Consider the following 22,807-nt stretch of genomic DNA (forward strand, 5'->3'; position numbering starts at 1 on the left):
TCTGCATTTCCGGTGTCTCCCGAGGCGCTGACCTTATTTAATAGCCCCTACTATAACCCTCCATCCTCGTTTCGCTCATGTGTCTGTCTAATTGAACCTTAAACGAGTCCAACGTTCCTGCCTCCACCACCCTACTCGGTAGCGCGTTCCATACCCCCACGACCCTCTGCGTAAAGAACCTTCCTCTCACATCCAAATTATACCTCTCCCCCCTCACCCTTCGATCATGACCTCTCATATTTGTACCCAGTCTAGGGAGCAGTCTCTCACTATTGACTCTATCTATTCCCTTCAGTATCTTATATACCTCTATCATGTCCCCCCCTCAATCTCCGTCTTTCCAAAGAGAAAAGTCCCAGTTTCTCTAACCTTTCCTCGTAACCCAGTCCCTCCATGCCAGGCAACATCCTGGTAAACCTCCTCTGCACCCTCTCCAGAGTCTCCACGTCCTTCCGGTAGTAAGGTGACCAGAACTGGACGCAGTACTCCAAATGCGGTCTAACCAACGTTCTGTACAACTGAAGCATTAGACGGCAGCTCTTATACTCTATACCCCTTCCTATAAAGGCTGGCATTCCATAAGCCTTCCTAACAACCTTCTCCACTTGTGTCGCAACCTTCATAGACTTGTGAACCTGCACTCCCAGGTCCCTCTGTATTTCTATACTCCTAATCAGTCTACCTTTTATCACGTAGCTCCTCTCTGCATTATTCCTTCCAAAATGCATCACCTTGCATTTGTCAGGATTAAATTCCATCTGCCACCTATCTGCCCAATGTACCAACCTATCTATATCCTGTTGTATCACCTGACATTTCACTTCAGTATCCGCCAACCCTGCCATCTTGGTGTCATCCGCAAACTTGCAGATCACACCACTTACGCTCTCTTCCAAGTTGTTTATGTATACTACAAAGAGGAGAGGTCCCAGTACTGAGCCCTGCGACACACCACTGGTCACTGGCCTCCAGCCCGAAAAGGTTCCCTCAACAACTACCCTCTGTCTCCTATTGCCCAGCCGGTTCTCAATCCACCTAGCTACCTGACCTCGTATCCCATGCGCCTTAACCTTTTCTACCAGCCTACCATGAGGGACTTTGTCAAACGCCTTACTGAAATCCATATAGATGACATCAACGGCTCTCCCATCGTCAACCGTTTTTGTCACCTCCTCAAAGAATTCTACCAGATTCGTAAGGCAAGACCTCCCTCTGACAAACCCATGTTGCGTATCCCTAATCAGATCGCAACGCTCCAAATACTCATACATCCTACCCCTGAGTATTTTTTCCATTAATTTCCCTACCACCGATGTCAAACTCACCGGTCTATAATTTCCAGGGTTATCCCTACTACCTTTTTTAAACAGCAGTACCACGTTTGCTACCCTCCAGTCTTCTGGGACCTCACCTGTGTCCAAAGAAGAGACAAAGATTTGCGCCAGAGGCCCAGCAATTTCATCTTTCACCTCCCTAAGTAGCCTGGGATAAATACCATCAGGCCCCGGAGCTTTATCCGTCCTTACGCTACCTAAAAGCCCTAGCACTTCCTCCCTCGTAATAGATATTTCCTGCCACTGATCCACAGCTCCCTCCAAGACACCGCACGCTACCGAACCCCTCTCCTTCGTGAATACCGACGCAAAGTATTCATTCAGGAGCTCCCCCATTCCCTCCGACTCAATACATAACTCCCCACTTTTTTCCCTAAGAGGACCAATTTTCCGTCTAACTACTCTCTTGCTCCTAATATAGGAATAAAATGCCTTTGGATTTTCCTTAATCCTACCAGCCAAAGCCATTTCATGCCCTCTCTTCGCCCTTCTAATTCCCCTTTTTAGCTTCCTCCTACTCTCTCTATATTCCTCCAGCGCACTCTCCGTACCCAGTTGTTTCGACCTAACCTCTTCTTCCTGACCAAGTCTTCGATACCCCCTGTAATCTCTTCAATAGTTCTGAAAGTGGATTCATAATTAAGAACAATGTCCTCATCAACTCCTGTATTCCACTGGTAGGTTTCATTGGGCTATATGAATTATTAATTGATTGCTGAACTCATCTAACATTTTTTTTCATCAGAAATAGTTATAACAACATTGCTGGATCAGTTCCCTCAGTATCGACAATCAAGGCGCTTTTTTGTGTCGTCTGGTGTTTGCTTGATCATTTTCTTCTTAGGCCTTGTATGTGTAACACAGGTATGTTGCCTTTTAATTGTATGCATTGTTTCCATGTGTAGTGCTGCTTATAACTCAATCCAATCTAATATTTCACAGGATTGGTGATTAAGAAGGATCTTGTGTGTTGGTCCGGTTTTTTCCAACTATTTAGTATTGTGCAGGGATGATGTAGGGTTGACTGACACTCCCTCTCTGCTGTTACTAAATCCAATGCCTGAAAACTCGCCTTTGATATCATCCTGTAAATCAATCAAACACAGCCCCAGATTTTCACCATGATGGAGTGCCCCTAGTCATGACGAAAATGGCAGACGAGTCCAGAAGTTCTGTCTTAGTCACGGCACTTCCTGTCTATCCACTGCCAGGACTGAAATCAGGCTGGGGTTCATTTAGCGGGGCAGCTGCCTCCACTGAAGAGGGATTTTGTAGGCCAGGAGTATGAAACTGAACGTGGACTGATTAGACCACATAAGAGCTGGTCTGAATTTTTTTATTCATTCATGGGACAAAGGCATCACCAGCTGGCCAACATTTATTGCCCACCCCATTGCCTGAGGACAGTTGAGAACCATATTGCTGTGGCTCTGGAATCATACATAGGCTAGATCAGATAAGGATGGCAGATTTCCTGCCCTCAAGGACATTAATGAACCAGGTGGATTTTTCTGACAACCCAACAATCATTCATGGTCATCAGCACACTCTTAATTCCAGATATTTTTTATTGAATTCAAATCCCAACATCTGCCACGGCGAGATTCAAACCTGGGTCCCCAGGACAATAGCTGAGTTTCTGGATTAATAGTCTAGTGACAATACCACTAGGCCAAGCCTCCCCTGAATTGACTTGATGGATTCAAGCAGGGACGCCCCTTTGGATATGATCTCGGACCCCTTTTGGAAAATGTTTGCAGCCGTTTCAATTGATCTGTGAAAGCTATCAAAAAGTAGGCAAAACTCATTGGAACTGTCAAAGTTGTGCATGGATTTAACTCTGCTGGGTTTCAACTTAAAGAAAAAACTGGTTGGCTCAAAATATAATCAGTGTTTGATATGTCTGTCAGCATAAATCTGAAGGTTATCATTATAGGATTTGCTGCATGACTTATTTTACCACCTAACATTATCACCATATGGTTCCACTTAATTGATCAACGTGATTGACAGCTCAGAGTGGCTAAAGAATAGTTTGTTTTCAAAAGCAATTAGTTAAAGAAATTCCAATATTTTGATCTTTTTAAATTAATGAGAACATTTTTGTAATAGTAATGTTATCACAGACACAATTTTACTTTTTGTCAGCCTGGCTCCTGAGCCTTGCCTGTGATAGTTAACAGATGAGCTGGCATGGAAGCGGTAGGCCAAATGGCATTTGGCATGTTGGGCACTAAATTCGCATGGGGCTATAATCGGCCCTAGGGACGGGAGAGCATAGAGGGCACAGGGAGGCCATGAAGGCTGGAACGAAGGGCAGGGGTTGGTGTAGGGGGTATGGGAGATCTTTGGAGGTGAGTTGAGAGACATAGGTTGGCATAATGGATATGAGGGACCATGAGGACGGTGGAGCATACGATGGTATGGTTTGAAATGGATGGAGGAATGGGGGGGTATATGGGATGGGGTGAGAGCTGTTTTTATTTTAATCTTTTTATTCAGCTAAGTGCCAGAGCAAAAAATTAGGCCTCCCAGTCAACCCACATTTACACCTGGCAGCCTTCTCACTTGTTCTTCAGAATGTGTGAGATACATTTTCTGTTTAGCATTGCCTATCTAGATAAGTTTATTTCTTAAGTTTTCAATTCTCTCATTTAAAAACAGTGATGCTCAGTCAGAGAGTAATAGTTCAAACGGAAAGTGAGAGCACATAGTTTAATGCTTAGTGCATTAGCTGAGGACTGTTGCATTGTCATGGCTGTTATTTTTGCAGGAGGTAAACCAAGACTTAGTCTACCTTCTTGGATGGAAGCTGAAAATTCCTTAAAAGTCTTTATTGATTTTTCCTGCAACACCACCACTAAATACTTATTTTGTTGCTGTGTGGAATTTTGCTGTCTTCAAAGTCCTGCTAGATTTTCTGTCTTAAGCATAGTGACAGCACAAAGTATATTATTAGCACCAATTTCAAAACACTGGATAGATTTGTTGATGTGGTTCAGAGCCAATATATTGGTAACTACCAAAAATCATAACTGCCAATATTGATGATTTCTGCTATTTTTAATAACTCTTGTCCAGGTGGAATGAAGGACCTTGTCCAGAAGCTGATGCAAATAATCTCACTTGGTGATGGTCGTGGGTTTTGCATTATACATGTGAAGAGATGCACAGCAAAACACTTACTTGGAACTGCAGAAATGGGTTTGACAGAGTTAGCTGAATTTTGTTCTGGAGGCCAGACTCTGCATTCCTTAACCATCTGACATCCAACCCAATTTTTAATGAGCAGACTAATTAGTTGCCAGTGTGTGCTCATCATCCAATTTAGAATGGTGGGCAGGTTCCTGAGGTTGGGGAGGGGGAAGGCGGGTCAATAAGAGTTCCAATGGCGCGTGAATATCAGTAGCCCAGGGTTCAGAGGTTGTTCCAATGATATAGATAGGAATGAGAGAATGCCCCTCAAAATGGGTGTGCCGTTTGAAGATGTTTTATGCATTTTTAAATTCAAAAAGGCCACAACTAACAGGTTGTCATTGTGGAGAGATGTCAGTGCAACTGGACATCCAGCAGCTGAGGCTGCTAATCTGTGTAATGTTGAGTGAATGGTGGTGTTTTCTAGCAGAATGTGGTGCTGCCAAAGTCACAGCATTCTGCTGCTTGAAAGCTGCCTCCATTTCTTGGCCTTGTTTCATCCTCAGTGGGTGGCCTACGTGACAACTAGAAAGGTTTGCAGATTTGCCTTTGCGCCCTTTAATTGGCCCAATTGCAGCACTTAGCTATCACCAGTTCCCAATTTATGGGCAACATGGTGGCACAGTGGTTAGCACTGCTGCCTTACAGCACCAGGGACCCAGAATCAATTCTGGCCTCAAGTGACTGTGTGGAGTTTGCACATTCTCCCTGTGTCTGCAAGGGTTTCCTCTCAAAGTCCGAATATGTGCAGGTTAGGTTGATTGGCCATAATAAATTCTCCTTTAATGTCAGGGGGATTGAGAGGGTAAGTGTGTATGGTTACGGGGATAGGAAAGGCCCTGGGTGCAATTGCTGTCGGTGCAAGCTCGATGGGCCAAATGGTCTCCTTTTGCACTGTATTCAATGATTCAATGATCTTGCCTGAATGAAAATGGCCCAAGACCAACACGCCAGCCAGTAGCAGGATATTACAAGTCTGCCTGCTTCCTAACCCTCCCCTTCATGCAAATAAACATTTTATCCAGTGTCTCTAAAATTGTATAATTTTGGGTTGGGTGGTTATGGGTTGAGAAGAATGTTGCTTTTTCTTGTCCAGAGCAATTTTATTTTGAAGAGTTTTACAGCTTTCTCTTATAGGCTTCTTTCTAATATTTCCTTTCTTTTCAGGCTGGGATTTACTGGATCAATTTAATTGACCATTTCTCTTCTGGTTGGGGACTTCTTGTCACTGGTGTCACGGAACTCATTGGTGTAAGTTGGATATATGGTACGTGCAGTAGGAAAAGCACTGAAGCAAAAATAGTTAAAAATTTCATTGGGTCTTCATCTGTTCAAAAGAAATAGGACGAATTAATAGGCTACAATGATACTGATTTCATCTTCTAAGTTGACTGAAAATTAAGGTGCTGTCATTAGTTGTCAAATCCTTCCCCATTTAGATCCAAAATTATGAGGTAGAAAATGTCTTCGGCATTCTTCAGCCAAAAGTTCCCTTTTGCTTGTTGGCATGCAATTGGCTTTGTTGGGGTAAAATTTGTTGTAGCCATTTTCTGACTAATTGATAAGAATTCAAAGGGAGTGGATAGCAGGGATTTGTGGGTAAGCAGGCTTTTAAACAGCGCCAGGTTTAAAAGGAGGCCTGGTGTAGACAGCGGGCAGCGTCGGAGTGGGCAGCAGAGTGAGCTACTAGGGCTTAGGATCAAAGGGCTTTGGAGAAAAGGGCCAGGTAAGTTTGCGTTGAAATCGTTGTTCAGTATTACTACAGGGAATAATGGAGGGGCATGTGATGTGCTGTTTCTGTATGATGTGGGAGCTGGTGGACCCCAGGGTCCTTCTCAGTGACCATGTCTGCAGTAAGTGCAGGTTGCTGGAGGAGCTCCAGCTCAAAGTGGATGAGCTGGCCTCTGAGCTACAGACACTGAGGCTCATCAGGGGGAGGGAGGGTGCCATTGATAATGGGATGCAAGGGACATCCACCCCCCCCCCCCCCCCCCACCCCAGACTGGCTAACTCTAAGGGTCAGGAACAGGAAGGGGCTGCTGAGAGGAGGAAGGAGGGTGGGGACCGGAGGAAGGAGGGTGGGGACCGGAGGAAGGAGGGTGGGGACCAAATGCCTCAGCCTCTCAATCTGCATAACAGGTTTGAGGTTCTTGCTTCCAGTGTGGACAAGAGCGAGGGCTGTAAGGTTGGTGAGCAAACTGCATACGGTACAGTGATGCAGACACAGGACATAGGCAAAGAGAAGGTGAAAAGGAACGTAGTAGCAATTGGGGATAGTGTGGTTAAGGGTATTGACACTGTCCTTTGTCACAATGACAAAGTGCACAGAAGGGTGTGTTGTCTGCTTGGTGCTCGGGTCCAGGATGTCGCATCTGGGCTGCAGAGGAACCGGGAGTGGGAGGGTGAGAACCCAGTCGTTGTGGTACATGTGGGTGCCAACGACGTAGGCAAAATGCGAACTGAGGATCTGGGGAGGGAGTATGAAAAGCTGGGAATGGAATTAAAAAGTAGAACCGACAAGGTGGTTGTCTCTGGACTACTGCCTGAACCGTGTGCAGACGGGCGTAGGGTTGATAAGATTAAGGAAGTGAATGGGTGGCTCAGGGATTGGTGTGGGAGGAATGGGTTTGAATTTATGGGGCGTTGGCACTAGTATTGGGGTAGGTGGGACCTGTTCAGGTGGGATGGGGTTGGTCTGAACCGTGCTGGGACCAGAGTCCTGGCAAATCGTGTAGATAGGACTGTAGATAGGGCTTTAAACTAAATTGGGGTGGGGGGGGGGGTAGGTGAAATTACAGGGTCGAACGTAAAGGAGAGGGTACAGGTAAGGGAAGAGGCCAACGATGTCCCAATAAATAAAGGGAGTAGGGGGCGTGACTAAGGTTGGTGGCGTTCCGGCAAATAGGGTACAGGTGAAGGCTGGGATGAAGGCACTTTATCTGAATGCACGAAGCATTCGGAATAAAGTGAATGAGCTGGTGGCGCAGGTCAGCACAAATGGATATGATCTGGTGGCCATTACAGAGACGTGGCTGCAAGGTGACAGGGACTGGGAGCTGAATGTCCAGGGGTATCAAGTGTTTAGGAAGGATAGGCGGGAGGAAAAAGGGGGGCGTAGCTCTGCTGATTAAGGATAGCATCAGGGTGGTAGTAAGGGATGATGTAGAAGCCAAAGAGCAGAAAGTGGAATCGTTGTGGGTGGAGATTAGGAACAGCAAAGGGAGGAAGACGCTGGTGGGTGTCGTCTATAGGTCCCCAAATAATGATCTGGAGGTGGGGCGGGCTGTTAACGCGCAAATAAATGCGGCGTGCAGGAATGGAACGGCGATAATTATGGGGGATTTCAATCTACATATTGATTGGCCGACCCATGTTGGACGCGGTGGGCTTGAGGAAGAGTTCTTGGAATGCTGCCGGGATAGTTTCCTTGAACAGTTTGTGTTGGAGCCGACGAGGGAGCAAGCTATCTTGGATCTGGTGCTATGTAATGAGGCGGGTAGAATTAGGGACCTTGTGGTGAAGGATCCTCTTGGGAAGAGTGATCATTGTATGGAGGAGTTTCTGGTGCAGATGGAGGAGGAGGAGAAAGTGGGTTCCCGAACATGTGTCCTTTGTTTGAACAGAGGGGAGTACGATAGGATGAGAGAGGAATTGGCGAATGTTGATTGGAGGAGCGCATTGGAAGGTAGGTCTGCTGAGGAACAGTGGAGGATCTTTAAGGAGATCATTCTTGGTGCTCAGCAGAAATTTATTCCGATGGTTAAAAAGGATCATAGGAGGAGAGATAATCAGCCGTGCATAACGAAGGAGGTAAAGTGTTAAATTAAAAGCAGATGCGTTTAGAGTAGCTAAGAGTAGTGGGCGAGAAGAGAATTGGGAGAGGTTTAAATATCAACAAAGAATGACGAAGAAGTTGATAAAGAAGGGTAGGATAAACTATGAAGGTGGGCTAGCGCTTAATATAAAAAAGGTTAGTAAGAGTTGTTATAAATATATAAAAAGGAAGAGGCTGACTAGGGTGAACGTTGGACCCTTAGAGGATGAGAGGGGGGACTTAGTGGTAGGGGACGGGGAAATGGCTGAGGCCTTGAATAACTTTTTTGTTTCGGTCTTCACAGAGGAGGACATGAATAATTTGCCGAGTGTTAGCGATGGAAAGATGGTAGGAGTGGAGGGCCTGAATGACATTATTGTTACTAGAGAGGCAATGCTCGAAAGACTGGAGGGACTGATTGTGGACAAGTCCCCAGGACCGGATGGAATGCATCCAAGGGTTCTGAAAGAAATGGCGGAGGTGATAGTGGATGCCTTGGTGATTATTTTCCAAACGTCGCTGGATTCCGGGGAAGTGCCAGAAGATTGGAAAACGGCTAATGTTATGCCGTTGTTTAAGAAGGGTGGCAGGCAAAAGGCAGGGAATTATAGGCCGGTTAGTTTAACGTCTATTATAGGTAAAATGTTAGAAGCTGTGATCAAGGAGAAAATAGCGAGGCATCTTGAGGAGAATTGTTTGATAGAGCAGACGCAGCATGGTTTTGTTAAGGGGAAGTTGTGTCTGACGAATTTATTGGAGTTCTATGAGGATGTGTCTAGGGCGGTGGATAGAGGAGAGCCGGTGGATGTGGTGTTTCTTGATTTTCAGAAGGCGTTTGATAAGGTGCCGCACGAGAGGTTATTACAGAAGGTCAGGGGGCATGGAGTTGGGGATAGGGTGTTAGCGTGGATAGGGGATTGACTGTCAAATAGGAGGCAGAGAGTGGGGGTCAATGGGTGCTATTCGGATTGGCAGTTGGTGACTAGTGGAGTGTCCCAGGGGTCGGTGCTGGGGCCTCAGCTATTTACCATTTATATAGATGATCTGGAGGAAGGAACTGAGTGTATGGTGTCGAAATTTGCTGATGACACCAAGATTGGTGGAACGGCAAATTGTGCGGAGGGTGTGGAAAGTCTGCAGAGGGATCTAAATGGGATGGGCGAATGGGCCAGGAACTGGCAAATGGAATTTAATGTTGGCAAGTGTGAAGTTGTCCACTTTGGTAGGAATAATGGTAGGAAGGACTATTACTTACATGGCGAAAAACTGCAGCATGCGACGGTGCAGAGGGACCTCGGGGTCCTTGTGCATGAGTCGCAAAAACCCAGCCTGCAGGTGCAGCAGGTGGTCAGGAAGATGAATGGGATGCTGGCCTTCATCACGAGGGGGATTGAATATAAAAGTAGGGAGGTCTTGCTGCAATTGTAGAGGGCACTGGTGAGGCCGTAGCTGGAGTACTGTGTGCAGTTTTGGTCGCCGCACTTACCAAGGATATTTTGGCCTTGGAAGGAGTGCAGAGGAGGTTCACTAGGCTGATACCGGAGTTGAGGGGGTTGAACTATGAGGAGAGGCTGAATAAACTAGGCTTCTACTCGTTAGAATTTAGAAGAATGAGGGGAGATCTCATTGAGACATATAAGATGATGAATGGGATGGATAGGATAGAGGTGGAGAGGCTCTTCCCGCTCAGAAAGGACAGTAGGACTAGAGGGCACAGCCTCAAGATAAAGGGGGGGCGGTTTAGAACGGAGTTGAGGAGGAACTTCTTCACTCAAAGGGTGGTGAATCTCTGGAATTCTCTGCCCGTTGAAGTGGTGGAGGCTGCCTTGCTAATTATACTTAAGACGCGGGTTGATAGGTTTTTGATAGGCAAGGGGATTAAGGGTTATGGGGAGAGGGCGGGAAGGTGGAACTGAGACACGACAGATCAGCCATGATCTTATTGAATGGCGGGGCAGGCTCGAAGGGCTAGATGGCCTACTCCTGCTCCTATTTCTTATGTTCTTATAATTGGAATGTTGTTTAAACCTGAGTTGTATAACTGTTTACCACTTGACATGGTCAGTTACCAATTTCTTCCAATCTTCAAGGTAAGTGAAACAACAGCTCAGGTACTGCTTCAGAGCACTCCTGATATCTGTGGAATCCACTTTCTATTCTTCTGCACAGGATAGAACACTCACTTTAGTTGTACATCCTCCCCCATTATGATAACAGGGATCCATGTCCATCTCAGCACAGATCTGAAATATGAGCCTTTCCTAGAGTGACATCAGGATTTGTGGAAATATTCTGCTTTCAATGATAATCAGATTAGTTACAGGGGCCGTAATTTTTCTGCCCCACCTGCTACGAGAATTGGAGCAGGCAAGGGGCAGGACGTAGAAAGGCCTGTCAACCTCAGGCTCGATTTTACCGTTTTGGTATTAGCGAGGCCATACTCAGCCTGTTTGAAACCCCTGAATGATTCCTTCTCTGCTTTAACCTGTTCATTAGTGAAAGGTGAATCTCAATAGAACTAGAGGACACCATTTAAAAATAGGGGCTCTGCTACTCAAGACTGAAATGAGGAGAATTTCTTTCTCCTCAATGGCTCATTAGTCTTCGGAACTTTCTTCCTCAGAACAGTGATGGCAGGGTTAGTTGAATATTTTTTAAGGCAGAGGTAGATAAATTCTTCACTGACGAGGGAGTCAAAGGATATTGGTGGTAGGCAAGAGTGTGGAGTTGAGGCCACAGTCTCATCAACCATAATCTTGTAGAATGCTGATCAGGCATCAAGGAGTGGAATGGCTTATATCAACTCCTGATTCATATGCTCATACATTCTACAGACCTGCTGCCTAAAGATAGGACAAACCAAGTGATTGTGTCTTTCTGTTTTCTTGTTCATAGGGACAAACAGATTCATTAAGGACATAGAGATGATGATTGGGGAAAAGAATTGGCTTTTCTGGCTGTGGTGGAGAGCGTGTTGGCTTATTATCTCCCCAGTTTTGCTGCTGGTAAGGAGATATTACTGTTGGAATCCTCTGATCACACTCACGGCTGGGTTACTCTGCTGCCACTGCAGTGAATGGAGTTTTGGCAGAGCATCAAGGTCTCTGTTTTCGCTGGCACCAGGGGAAGGACAGACGAGACTGGAGAATATTGCCTTGCATCTTCTAAATAGAGATTTAAACGGAAAATAATCAAGCTGCAGATAGTCTCTCATCTGTTTCTGATCTAATCTTATATAATTATTTCATTTAGATAATCTTAATCTGGTCCTTAGCAACATTCGGACCTCCAGCATATGGACCTGATGAGTACCCTGTCTGGGCAACAACACTTGGCTGGTGTATAATCATCTTCTCCATGATATGGATCCCCATTATAGCCATCGTGAAAATTGTCCAGGCTAAGGGTTCCAACTTGTGGCAGGTAATACTTTTGAGGTGCCGACGTCCATGTGATATTGTGGTTTGTGGAAAATAAGCCTAAAAAAATTGTGCCTTAGTTACAATTTCTAAAGAACATCTGCTAACATTCTGTCACTTATTCACTCACATGTACACTACTTTTTAGTAAGATTTGCCAAAGCACCAAATGGAATCGATCCATGACATTTTTACTTTCATGTGTAAGGATACACAGGTGTTCAGTTTGATGCCCCATCAAAAAAACAGCAATTTTGACAATGAACATAAGAAATAGGAGCAGGAGTAGGCCATCTAGCCCTTCGAGCCTGCCCCACCATTCAATAAGATCATGGCTGATCTGTCGTGGCTCAGTTCCACATTCCCGCCCTCTCCCCATAACCCTTAATCCCCTCTCTTATCAAAAACCCATCAACCCGTGTCTTAAAAATATTTAGCGAGGTAGCCTCCACCACTTCAACGGGCAGAGAATTCCAGAGATTCACCACCCTTTGAGTGAAGAAGTTCCTCCTCAACTCCGTTCTAAACTGCCCCCCCTTTATCTTGAGGCTGTGCCCCCCTAGTCCTACTATCCTTTCTGAGCGGGAAGAGTCTCTCCACCTCTATCCTATCCATCCCATTCATCATCTTATACGTCTCAATGAGATCTCCCCTCACTCTTCTAAACTCTAACAAGTACAAGCCTAGTTTATTCAGCCTCTCCTCATAGCTCAACCCCCTCAACTCCGGCATCAGCCTAGTAAACCTCCTCTGCACTCCCTCCAAGGCCAAAATATCCTTGCGTAAGTACGGCGCCCAAAACTGCACACAGTACTCCAGCTGCGGCCTCACCAATGCCCTATACAGCCGCAGCAAGACCTCCCTACTTTTATATTCAATCCCCCTCGCTGTGAAGGCCAGCATCCCATTCGCCTTCCTGACCACCTGCTGCACCTGCAAGCTGGGTTTTTGCGACTCATGCACAAGGACCCCTAGGTCCCTCTGCACCGTCGCCTGCTGCAGTTTTTCACCACGTAAGTAATAATCCTTCCTACCATTATTCCTACCAAAGTGGACCACCTCGCACTTGCCAACATTAAATTCCATTTGCCATTTCCTGGCCCATTCGCCCAGCCTATCTAGATCCTTCTGTAGACTCTCCACACCCTCCGCACAATTTGCCGTTCCACCAATCTTGGTGTCATCAGCAAATTTCGACACCCTACGCTCGGTTCCCTCCTCCAGATCATCTATATAAATGGTAAATAGCTGAGGCCCCAGCACCGACCCCTGGGACACTCCACTAGTCACCATCCGCCAATCCGAATAGCACCCATTGACCCCCACTCTCTGCCTCCTAATTGTTTAATATTGTACTGAATTGCAAGCTAGGTATATACTAAAATCTATAGAGTGAGGCTTCAACTGATAACACTACCATTGAGTCATGGTCCTAAGTTACATCGGTACAGCATATTGCCACTAAGACATTCAGTGCATTAAACATAGTTCATATTCAGTAATTTCTGAAAGCATTTAAATGCATGGACCGGTCCCAATCCAAAACATTTTAAATGTGATTAATATACTTGAAGCTGTGAACATAAGAAATAGGAGTAGGAGGAGGCCATCTAGTCCTTCGAGCCTGCCCCGCCGTTCAACAAGATCATGGCTGATCTGAAGTGGATCAGTTCCACTTTCCCGCTTTCTCCCCATAACCCTTAATTCCCTTGTCTAACAGAAACCTATCTACCCGTGACTTAAATATATTCAGCGAGGTAGCCTCCATCACTTTAATGGGCAGAGAATTCCAGAGACTCACCACCCTTTGAGTGAAGAAGTTCCTCCTCAACTCCGATCGAAACTGCCCCCCGCCTTATTTTGAGGCTGTGTCCTCTAGTTCTGCTATCCTTTCTAAATGAGAAGAACCTCTCTACCTCTACCCTATCTATCCCCTTCATTACCTTAAATGTCTCTATAAGATCCCCCCTCAGCCTTCTAAACTCCGAGTACAGACCCAAGCAGTTGCAGGCAACTTCAAAAGCAGCTAAATGCTTTTCAGTTCCTCTTTAGTATAAACATTGCAGTTTGGAACAATTGGGGATGGGGGGGGTGGGGTGGGCAAGGGTACTTGAGATACATGCAACCTTGAAGGGAACGATGGACAAACAAAGCTGACTTCATGCTGTCTAAAAACCATTAAGCTGTCAATCAAAAGAGAATTAAAAGGAGTGGACTGAAATTGAATAGTAACAAGGTGGGAGGGAGGAGAAGGGCATCTTACCAAAAACATTTGAAGTCCCAAATCAGCATGAAAACAGGAGAGTTTCATATGTTTTTTTTTGACAAGGTCATAAGTAAAATCTTTTGCCATTCTGTTCAAAACATAATGCTAAACCTGTTTCCCACCATTAAAGGGAGGAGACAGGGTCCAAACTCTCCAGAAAGCTGGCATCTGACAGTAGTGGACACAATCATGCATGCACAGATCTCTCTGATCTACAACAGCACAGAGATCTGTCAGTCACCTTCCCCCCCCTGTTTATCGTCCGCTTCTTCCCCTCCCCCCTGTGATCAACAGCCTCCATGCTGATCAACCTCACTGCACCCCGGCGATGGCTGGTCTCCGTGGTCGATTGGTTCCCCCACTCACCCACCGGCTGACTGATTGCACTTCCCCCACCCCCATTGGTCCGCTCCAGTCAATCGCCGCCCCTCTGGTCAATCCCAGTTGCAGATTGTGCATCCCCTTATGCCCTGCCCCCATACAGGCCCTGCTCTCTTGGCATTACCCAGTGCCCAAGAGCAATGTCAGCGTGCCACACTGGCAGTCAGGGTGCCCAGTGGGCAATGTCAGGTTGCCATGGTTGCATTGCTTGGATGACACTAACAAGGGACATTGCCCCCCGTCTCCATCCCCCCTACGGGTCTCAATGGCCTCCGGTCCTGTTGGCGAGGCCATTGTGACAAATCCCCATTGACAGGAACCATATGTCATCCTCATCAGTGAGTACGTTCACTGGCAAGGCTGCTCAGGCAATAATATTTAAATCAGAATTTAAATATAATCAGCGTCATGTTCTTTTTGGGCATGAGGTTGATCTTGCTGAATATCTGAGCCCATTAAGATTGCAATAGATGAGAAACCAGGTGCAAACCCAATTTTTCACTTGTCTCTCATTCTTATTGGTTCGCCCCACCCATCGACTGGTGAGACGAGAAGGTAAGATCACCCCCAAGGCTTTTCAAAGGGTTTGAAGAGATTTCTAAGGCTTTTAGCTTCTTACGAAGAATGTGTTAAAAGAATGGGTCTGAATGAGCAGCTGTGGAGAAGGGAATTCTCACCCCAATGAAAGTGACTGACTTTTGTCAGTCAGAGGACTTGAAAGGGGCCTTCTCGCATCTGCAGTTCCTGAAAAAGAGAAAGGAGAATCCCTTCTGCTGAATGGAGTCATGCTGGAATTTAGAAACCAGGTGCCTAGAGGACATGAAGATTAAAGTGACAACCCACTTCAAAATTTTCACAGTCCACAGATTGGAATGAAGACTTTGATCAGAGGGATGCCTAAAATTCCCATGCCAAGAGTGAAATTCAGGTTTTGCAGGGCTGGGAAAGGTAGTCCAGCCACGAAACATCTATCAAGGGGGAGAATGCTGAGGTTAAACCCTGGCACCAAGCCCCATCCACCCTCTGCAGCTTGACAAGTATTGGAGGGGTACATGGGCAACAGATTTACCTCTTTGACCCACCCCCCACCCCCACGCTCAGGGTCCAATGCGCCAGGGTACGGTATCTGTGCGTGGGTGTCAGTGCTGGGGGTAGTGCAATATTGGCGCATCAGAGGAGGGTCTGAGGGAGTGGCTGAAGGTCTAACGGGGATTAAGTAATCTCATGCCTGCGTGGTGTGAAGAAGGAGGGTGACTCATTCCTTAAGTGGTAGTGGAGAATGACCCTCTTTGTGGTGCCTCCTTGGTCAGTGGGGAGGTCAAATTTTTGGCTGTGGGGGAAAGGGGGCATCGCTTTGAGCATGGATTTCGGGGCATATATTTAAATGATTAAAGTAGGTGAATCCCAACTCACAGCTGCTGCCACCACCAGCGACAAACTCTCCCATTTTTTCACTAGCGGGTGCACTTAGCGTACAAATGGGTAAATCATGCCCGGTATCAGTCTGATTTGAATCAAGGTTGTTTTTCTAGAACAGCATTAATGATGGCTAGAAATAAACCATAATTTGTTGGTAATGTAAATTTTCTTTTTACAGAAAGTTGTTGCAGCCTCCAAGCCAACTATAGACTGGGGCCCATACCTGAAACAACACAGAGGAGAAAGATATAGCACAGATTCTACACAATCTATTATCCCCGAAATGGAAAAACTTTAGGGGACATTTTTCAGTTCAAGTTCAAAGTCAAAGAATTTTAAGAAATAATATGTTGTTTTAAAATAACTGGAAATGTTTGAGCATATCTTTCAAAACATTGGTTGAATTTAAAATTGCATAATTGTGCTGCTTTGCCAGTATGGATCGTTTGAGGAATGTATTCCATTGGCAGTCATGTGGAGCAACTTGGCTGAATTCCCACTGTGCACTCCCAATCAGCAAGGCTCTATGCTGGAAGCACACATTCATAAAAAATATCCCTTTTAAGTTTAACTTTTAAAAATATTTTTGTCTGTATAGAACTTAAGGGGAAATTGAAAGACTATGGTCCTGATATTACCTTACAGAAGGTACTTAAAGGCTTGGAAGGAGTGGCGCAGGAGGTAGCGATGGGGCCAATTTAGGAACAAAAAGCCCTCAGGCATGGATTTCTCCAATATAGTTCTTAACTGCAAGATATCTTTAAATATTTTTCTGTGCATGCATAGCTTGGGTGACCAGCTGACTGCCTGTCAGGTGGGAAAGCCTGCAGCACAAGATGGCAACATGCCAAGAATCAGTAGAATTAGTATGGGCATTAGGATTGATCATGGAGCAGGTCATCCAGGGAGGGAGTGGGTACCAACTAATGGTGGCAGGCCTAATTACGATGGAGGAAGGAAAGGTGAGAGAGATCACAGGGTGATTTTCTAGTAAGCTTGTTAATCCTGAGGAATGCATCGATTCCTCATGGTGCCCAAACAGTATTGTAAAGGTGATTGTTGAGTCCAGGGTACTCTATCCAAACTGTGGTTAAAAATTGAATCATTGTTGAAATTAAGGCATGTGGCCTCATTAAAATATTTAAGTAAAGTCATCTGTAGACTATATTGGTCACCAGCCCCCTTTTCCGTCCCTTAAAAAGTAGGAATGAATGAGCTCAAAATCAGTTCAGTTTCTATTTCAGATTTTATCCAAATCTGCTAAACCAAACACACCCACTTTGAGGGGCTAAAATCATTCCTTTTAATTTCATTGTTTAAGAGTTACAGATTTGTTTGTCTCAGATACACATTTTAAGCTACAGATATCTCTCAAAAGCTCTTATTTAATGCATTGATAATTCTTGGAGGTTGAAGAACAAAGCCTATACATAACCTAAAAAAATTCATGCAACTAAATTAATTCATTAAACTGCTTAGATCCATTTTTTATGGAGCTGCTAACAGACTGCCCATTTGGCAGAACAATAATTTCCTTCATCCCTGATTTTACTTGCAATTTTATCATAGAAACTTTACAATACAGAAGGAGGCCATTCGGCCCATCGAGTCTGCACCGACAACAATCCCACCCAGGTCCTATCCCCGTTACCCCACGTTTACTCCATTAATACCTCTAACCATAGCATCCCAGGACACTAGTAAGGATATTGCCTCTATATTACAATCCACTCTCTAACTCATTAGGGATGTAATAATTTCAACAAGTTACATGTGTCCTCCTAGTTCTGGGAGTACCAGTGACTCAATGAGGGAAATAATGTCCCAATCCTGCGGAGATACAGTAAATTAGGGATGGAACTAAATCCTTCCAGTCTTGGAGTGATAGATGCCTACATGCCAATGTACAAATGCTGTTTGTGCAAACAAGTTCAGAATGTGAGAAAGGACTGAAAACACAACTGACATGTTTTTCCTCCTCCTTCTACAAATTGACTGGGTTGTTAAATCCAGGCCTGATATTGTATAATGAGGTTGCATTTTCAAATGATCACTGATTCTCAGTATGAAAAATATCGACCCGTGAGTCTCATTTTGTTTTTTTCTTGTGTGATTTGTCAAACCCCAGTGGGGTGCATGCTCAGTTGAAGCCTCACCGTTACAACTAGTTTGTTTGTCCACTTGTTGTTCCCACAATATTTCTTGTTGTGCTAAATTACACAAAGGTCCCTTGCAGCCCCAATATTACTCCTTTCCAAGATAATTCCCAAAGTACTGGACAGTCTGTTAAATGATATGGCAGCAAATGTGGGAGTTATAGAGTACAGTTTTGGACAGGTCAGTCAATGGACTGATACTATAGATATATAGACAGCAGTGCAGCTTGAAACTATTCAATCAATGGACTGATAAATGTAGGTCATATCACCACAATTACGTGGGTCATCTTAACCTGCTTCACTTGACAGCAAACACATTTAGATGGACCACATATTTCACAACCTGGTGCCTTCCAATAGCTTGTAAATGTCAAAGGCAACTGGTTCTCAATTTCTGAATATTAAAATTAAACAGAAGACGACCACCCCAAAATAATTTGAAAAACTTTCCATGTAATGAGGAGAAAATTCAACTTTTTTTTCCCAGTCACTTTAAAGCAGTTGGCCTAAATATAAATGGATGGCATCAAATAATTCCTAGGACCAGGAAATATACAAGAATTCCTTGCAGAGGAAAGAGTGGTGGAATGCCATCCTAATGCAGCAAGCAAATCCTTCATAATCAAAATGCAATTTGATTTCTTCAGTCAGTGTAAAACAATGCAATGGTGCTTGCTGTGTGGTAATGTATCAAAACCACAGTGACAATTCAACTGAGAAAATAATGCAAAGAATGAAGTCAGGAATTACTCAAAGTTGAAATGAAATTAGCTTAGATTTCTTTAGCATAGAACCAGTACTGACAAGATGGGCCACATGGCCTCCAACAGTGCCATAAACTTCAATGGATGAGACAGTTGGTAACATTGTTCATTTCCAAGATATACATTACTAGAATGAAGCTCAAGCACAAACACTGGCATAGACCTGGTGGCCTTAATGGCCTGTTCTTGCATTGTATTTCATGCAAATTTAAAAAATAAATAACTTCAAGTTGGTTTTTTAGTGTTTTTTTCCCTATGCATTAAAGGGTAAGATTTACAATATGGAGATTAGCGCTGATTTGCCAGTACAATCTAGCTCTTGGCCATTTTCTGGGGGGCAGGATTGATGCACATTAAAGCTTATTGTCAGAGATTAAGTGACATTCCCTGAGGTTCTGGGACTAGACCATCTGTTTGTAAAACTTCGGGTGTAGGCTAACTTCACAAAACACTTCAGTCTTTGATCTGGGTCTTGATAGTAGTGACAGAAACCTACAGGCGGTGACCAAGGCTAGTAGCAGCAACAGTTTGACACAGAGAAGAGCCACTCACTCAATGCAGGAAGGGTCCATACTCCCTTCAAGGAAAAGATCCTGGAAATTACAGAGGACAGCAAACAGTAGCCAACTGCGAGGGTAAGATGGCCCGAACAAATGAATCCAAAGCACATTCATCCAGACTTCAAGTGAGTTTAATATTCTCCCCACCATCGAGGATCCCAAAAACTAACCCACATCCTCTTCTTCCAGGATCACATCTGATAAAGCTGGACCATCTGAAATTGCACCTCCTTCTTCAACCCTTCAGAGCACCCCAGGCCGTGATTCCAAGGATAACACGGAATCCTCAGCACTGCTGTTACCTGCACCAAACACCAGCGCAGAAACTTCCACCTCAGTCATACTAGCAGTCAGACTTTTGGGCACTTTCGAGCACCACACAGCTGCTGCTATGCATTGGGTACAGGTAGGAACTTCCAGGTGAGCTGACAAAGGAATGCTGGCTCCCAGGAGCCAACTGCCCTGAGGGCAAGTGTCAGTCCTTTGGGAAAGCTCATTCCAGCACTGTTACAGATGCAGAAGCAAAGCCTTGCTTATCAGGAGGATATGTCTAGAACCTTCCCGCACCTACAAGGTCATCCAGATGAGTCAAAGAACAAAAACAGCCCAGGAAACAGGCCGCCATTTTAACATTACCAGTCCCCCCTCCACCCATGACCCTCATCTATTGTTTATGGCATTCCACATTGAGGGAAACTAATTTAGGGACAATTTATTACCTCCAGTCAGCCTAGCAGCACATCGTTGGGGTGTGGGAGGAAACTGGAGCACCCGGAGAAAACCCACACAAGCACGGGGAGAATGTGCAAACTCCCACAGACACTGGCCCAAATCCACGTGTCTGCACAGCAAACAGTGATGGTCACTGAGCTGTCGTGTTGCCGAGCATCTGGTCCAGTTTAAGCACGCACTAACAACATGAAGCACTAGGCCACTCTCAAACATTCAAGAGCAGCCCAAGTACGACCCATCGCGTGTATGCCCCTCGTTGGATAAGGCGGGCCGACTTAAAACCTGTGAATTAAAAGAGAAAAACATGATTATCAGATCACATCCTTTCACATTACCAAGGACGTCCCAAAGTTAATGAACTTTATTTAAAACAATCTCCTATATCCTCCCATTTCCAACCCACTCATGTGCCTGTCTAAGTTACTCTTAAACAACTCCAGCGTGCCTGCCTCCACCACCTTGCTTGGTAGAGCATTCCATACCCCCACTACCCTCTGTGTAAAAAACCTCCCTCTAATATCTGTGTTATACCTCTCCCCCCTCACCTTAAACCCGTGGCCCCTCGTACTGTGCGTCTCTAACATAGGAAATAGCTTACCTCTGTTTACTCTATCTCTACCCTTCATAATCTTATATACCTCTATTAGATCCCCCCTCAGTCGCCATCTTTCAGGGGAAAACAGCCCCAATTTGCTCAATCTTTCCTCATAACCCAGTCCTTCTATACCAGGCAACATCCTGGTAAACTCCTCTGCACTCTCTCCAGGGTCTCCACGTCCTTCCGGTAGTATGGCAACCAGAACTGGACGCAGTACTCTAAATGTGGCCTAACCAACATTCTATACAACTGCAACATTAGACTCCAGCTCTTATACTCTATACCCCTTCTTATAAAGGCTAACATACCATAGGCTTTCTTCACAACCTTCTCCACTTGTACCGCCACCTTCAAGGACTTGTGCACTTGCACCCCCAGGTCTCGCTGTGTTTCTATACTCTTTATAGGCTTATCCTTTATCATACAACTCCGCCCTACATTATTCCAGCCAAAATGCATCACCTCACATTTATCCAGATTAAACTCCATCTGCCATATATCTGCCCAATATACCAGCCTATCAATATCCCATTGTATTGCCAGATACTGCTCCTCACTGCCCGCCAATCCAGCCATCTTAGTGTCATCTGCAGATTTGCTGATCACACCACTTACTCCCTCTTCCAAGTCATTTATATATACTACAAAGAGAAGAGGTCCCAGTACTGAGCCCTGCGGCACACCACTAGTGACAGACCGCCAGCTAGAAAAGGACCTCTCCACTACTACTCTGTCTCCTCTTAGCAAGCCAGTTCTCACCCCATCTAGATACCTGGCCACGTATCCCATGAGCCTTAATCTTTTCTACCAACCTACCATGAGGGACTTTGTCAAACGCCTTACTGAAATCCATATAGACGACATCAACGGCTCGTCCTTCATCAACCGTTTTTGTCGCCTCCTCAAAAAATTCTACCAGATTCGTAAGGCAAGACTTCCCCTTTACAAAGCCATGCTGCGTATCCTTAATCAGATCGCAACGCTCTAAGTGCTCATACATCCTATCCCTAAGAATCCTCTCCATCAACTTCCCTACCACTGACGTCAAACTCACCGGCCTATAGTTACTCGGGTTATCCCTCCTATCCTTTTTAAACAACGGTACCACGTTTGCTATCCTCCACTCCTCTGGGACCTCACCCGTATCCAAAGAAGAGGCAAAGATTTGCGTCAGAGGCCCAGCAATTTCATCTCTTGCCTCCCTAAGCAGCCTAGGATAAATGCCATCGGGCCCCAGAGATTTATCAGTTTTACTGCTACCTAAAAGCCCTAACACTTCTTCCCTCGTAATCGATAGTTCCTCCAATTGGTCTACAGCTCCCTCGAAGGCCGTACCAGACATCAAGCCCCGCTCCTTCGTGAATACCGACGCAAAGTATTTATTCAGGATCTCCCCCATTCTCTCGGACTCTAAGCACAATTCCCCACCTCTGTCCCTGAGGGGACCGATTTTTCCCCTAGCCACCCTTTTGCTCCTAACATAGGAGTAAAACGCCTTTGGATTTTCCTTAATCCTACCTGCCAAAGCCATTTCATGCCCCCTTTTTGCCCTCCTAACTCCCCTTTTGAGATCCCTCCTACTCTCTCTGTACTCCTCCAACACTCTCTCCATTCCCAGTTGCTTAGACCTAACATATGCCTCTCGTTTCTTCCTGACCAGGTCCTCAATATCTCTAGTAATCCATGGCTCTCTAATCCTACCTTTCCCATCCTTCCCCTTAACCAGCACATGCCTTTCCTGCACCCACTTCAGTTTTCCCCTGAAAGACTCCCACATACCTAACGTGGACTTGCCCTCCAACAGCCTAACCCAGTCTGTATCCCTAAGCTTCTGCCTAATCTGGCTGTATCTAGCCTTCCCCAATTTAGCACCCTCCCCTTAGGACAGCACTCATCTTTTTCCATTAGTATCCTAAAGTAGACAGAGTTGTGGTCACTATTAGTCCACCTGGCTTCTGTCACAGGAGATGGTGTTGACAATGTGTGAAACCCAAATCAACACTGCAAGGGTTGCGGCCACAGTGCAGAGCCTGGGGCAAGAGGTCTGAGTAATGTCCAAGGCTTGGCTCAGTCTCTGCTGTTCATTGTTGAGGATCAAGACAGCATTTCCAACAATCTTATGGTCATGTCAAAGGCGCAGATGAATATTGCAGTGGCGCTCCAGAG

General features: G+C 45.3%; 2 protein-coding genes across 2 annotated transcripts in view; both read left to right on the top strand.

Moving 5' to 3' along the window:
* Positions 1 to 16,229, top strand: part of LOC145342448 (sodium- and chloride-dependent neutral and basic amino acid transporter B(0+)-like) — a 77,330-nt gene extending 61,101 nt beyond the window's left edge. Inside the window, exons 11-15 of the mRNA XM_080188010.1 lie at positions 2,080 to 2,198; positions 5,697 to 5,796; positions 11,239 to 11,348; positions 11,596 to 11,766; positions 16,007 to 16,229. Coding sequence (XP_080044136.1) covers positions 2,080 to 2,198; positions 5,697 to 5,796; positions 11,239 to 11,348; positions 11,596 to 11,766; positions 16,007 to 16,126 — 620 coding nt within the window. The 3' untranslated portion in view covers positions 16,127 to 16,229. The remainder of the gene's footprint in view (positions 1 to 2,079; positions 2,199 to 5,696; positions 5,797 to 11,238; positions 11,349 to 11,595; positions 11,767 to 16,006) is intronic.
* Positions 16,230 to 16,715: 486 nt separating this feature from the next.
* The window catches only part of LOC145342449 (sodium- and chloride-dependent neutral and basic amino acid transporter B(0+)-like), an 81,118-nt gene continuing 75,026 nt past the window's right edge, over positions 16,716 to 22,807 (top strand). The window contains exons 1-2 of the mRNA XM_080188012.1: positions 16,716 to 16,790; positions 19,559 to 19,717. Of these exons, the coding sequence (XP_080044138.1) occupies positions 16,716 to 16,790; positions 19,559 to 19,717 (234 nt within the window). The remainder of the gene's footprint in view (positions 16,791 to 19,558; positions 19,718 to 22,807) is intronic.

Source organism: Carcharhinus amblyrhynchos, chromosome 4 (assembly GCF_965287045.1).
Source record: "Carcharhinus amblyrhynchos chromosome 4, sCarAmb.v2.hapA, whole genome shotgun sequence".
Classification (NCBI taxonomy): domain Eukaryota; kingdom Metazoa; phylum Chordata; class Chondrichthyes; order Carcharhiniformes; family Carcharhinidae; genus Carcharhinus; species Carcharhinus amblyrhynchos.